The sequence below is a fragment of the Sphaeroforma arctica genome (genome assembly GCF_001186125.1).
Source record: "Sphaeroforma arctica JP610 unplaced genomic scaffold supercont1.6172, whole genome shotgun sequence".
In the NCBI taxonomy this organism is placed as follows: domain Eukaryota; class Ichthyosporea; order Ichthyophonida; genus Sphaeroforma; species Sphaeroforma arctica.
Window position 1 is genome coordinate 1 of NW_014034386.1, and position 1728 is coordinate 1728.

The window sequence follows — 1728 nt, forward strand, 5'->3', positions numbered from 1 at the left end:
AACCCAAAGCCAAAATTATAAAACCCTACATTTCGCAGGAACTCGATGCGTACAGCGAGGCCATGGTTGTGATGCAAAAGAAGGTCATCGCTGCCGTAGAGGAGGAGACAGATCTATCCGAAAACATCAAGGTGACAGAGTGGTTCGATTATACTTGTATAGATAGTTGTAATGTTAACCTGTACCGATAATTGTGTGTACTACATCTGTGTAGCTAAGTTGTCTATACAATTTAGAACATCGCACTATTAACGCAAGCAACAAGCGGCATATGCTATATTTAGAGGGGCGGTGTGTGTGTTTGATGGGGTGAAGTGTGTGTACATATACAACAATGACATATTTATGTGCAGAGTCTTTTATACCCTTATTGTTCTCTGAGTATCGTGGTTACTTTCAATTGCTCAACGGTTTCCACCACACAGTTATAGTCGTGCATTACCGCCCTGTTTTTTGGGTCTGAGGGTTTACAAAAGTCACGAGTGTTGATAACGAGTGTTGGTCAAGGGATGTTTCCTACCAATCTGAGACAGTGTGTGATGGATAGTTCCTTGGTTGTATTCACCACGTGTATTTGGTTCTAAACCCTAGACCTTAAACTCTAAACCCAACATCCCATGGCTCACATCTCAGGATTCCATGGCTTCGTTTGAGACGACCACCACATCACTTCTGGACACACTGGATGCAGCCATCTCTCTCCTCTACGCATTCGAAGACGACATGCATCTGCGATTGGTACGAGAACGGGACATCCGGCGCAAGCTTAAGTACCAAGTGAAGCAGCTCAGGAGGGTAAGTGTGTGCACACAAGCAGTTGAAGAGGGTATTCAGGTGTATTTAACAACTCAGGAGGGTACATATGTATGCATAACCAACCAGTAGGATATGTGCATGCACACAAGGGTTTGCGGGTGCATAGGAGCGAATCAGGAGAGTATATGTATGTTTATATGGAACCGAGGTAGGCATGAGCACACCAGCCAGTTCTCCACCACACTGGATTATGTTCTCCTTTTCCTGTTGATAGTACACTGACACGTGCCATGTAGTCACATCAGATACAGTGTTCTTGACGCTGATGCACATCGACAACACTCTGCTGGTTGTGAGGCTTCCACAGTGTTTACAAGGGACATGTGAATATGGCGCCTCTTTCTTCCGACACGTTCGCGATACACATGGAGATGGTCCACACTATACATTGGCATGCCCATGGACGTCTTTGTCCATAACACATGTACTGGTTGGCTGGATGCGGGTTGTTCTATCTGTCTGATGTGCTTTGTCTGAAAAGTTCTGTTGACTGTGTCACCTGCAGGAGAAACAACAGTGGGAAAGCGAGCGAGCGGGTTATAAAAACGGCGACCAACAACAGACAAGTGCCGGTGCGCACGGCAGGTGGGTGGCATTGTGTGTACATAGGGATTGGGACGTTTAGTAAACTTCGTGGAATTGAGCGATGTCAAAGGTATAAGTACCATGGTAGTGGCAAGCTATAAGGTCTGTATTAATTCACACATGTACGTGTTTTTACTTTCAGGAATTCGAACAATGATTCAATAGAGTGGTTGTATTACTACTCACCCTCGCACAACCACACGCTACGTGTCTAACAGCTCATCCATCCATGATCTATTTTAAGCAACTCGGACAATGATTCAATAGAGTGATATCTTCACTACTCACCCTCCCACAACCACACGCTACGTGTCTAACAGCTTATCC

General features: G+C 45.2%; 1 protein-coding gene across 1 annotated transcript; it reads left to right on the plus strand.

Annotated features, from left to right (window-relative positions):
* Positions 1-633: 633 nt before the first annotated feature.
* Positions 634-795, plus strand: SARC_15479 (hypothetical protein; the record flags this gene model as incomplete). The annotated part of the gene is made up of 1 exon (XM_014290402.1): positions 634-795. A coding segment is annotated over one exon (162 nt), but the record flags the coding sequence as incomplete, so codon positions are not given.
* Positions 796-1728: the final 933 nt, after the last annotated feature.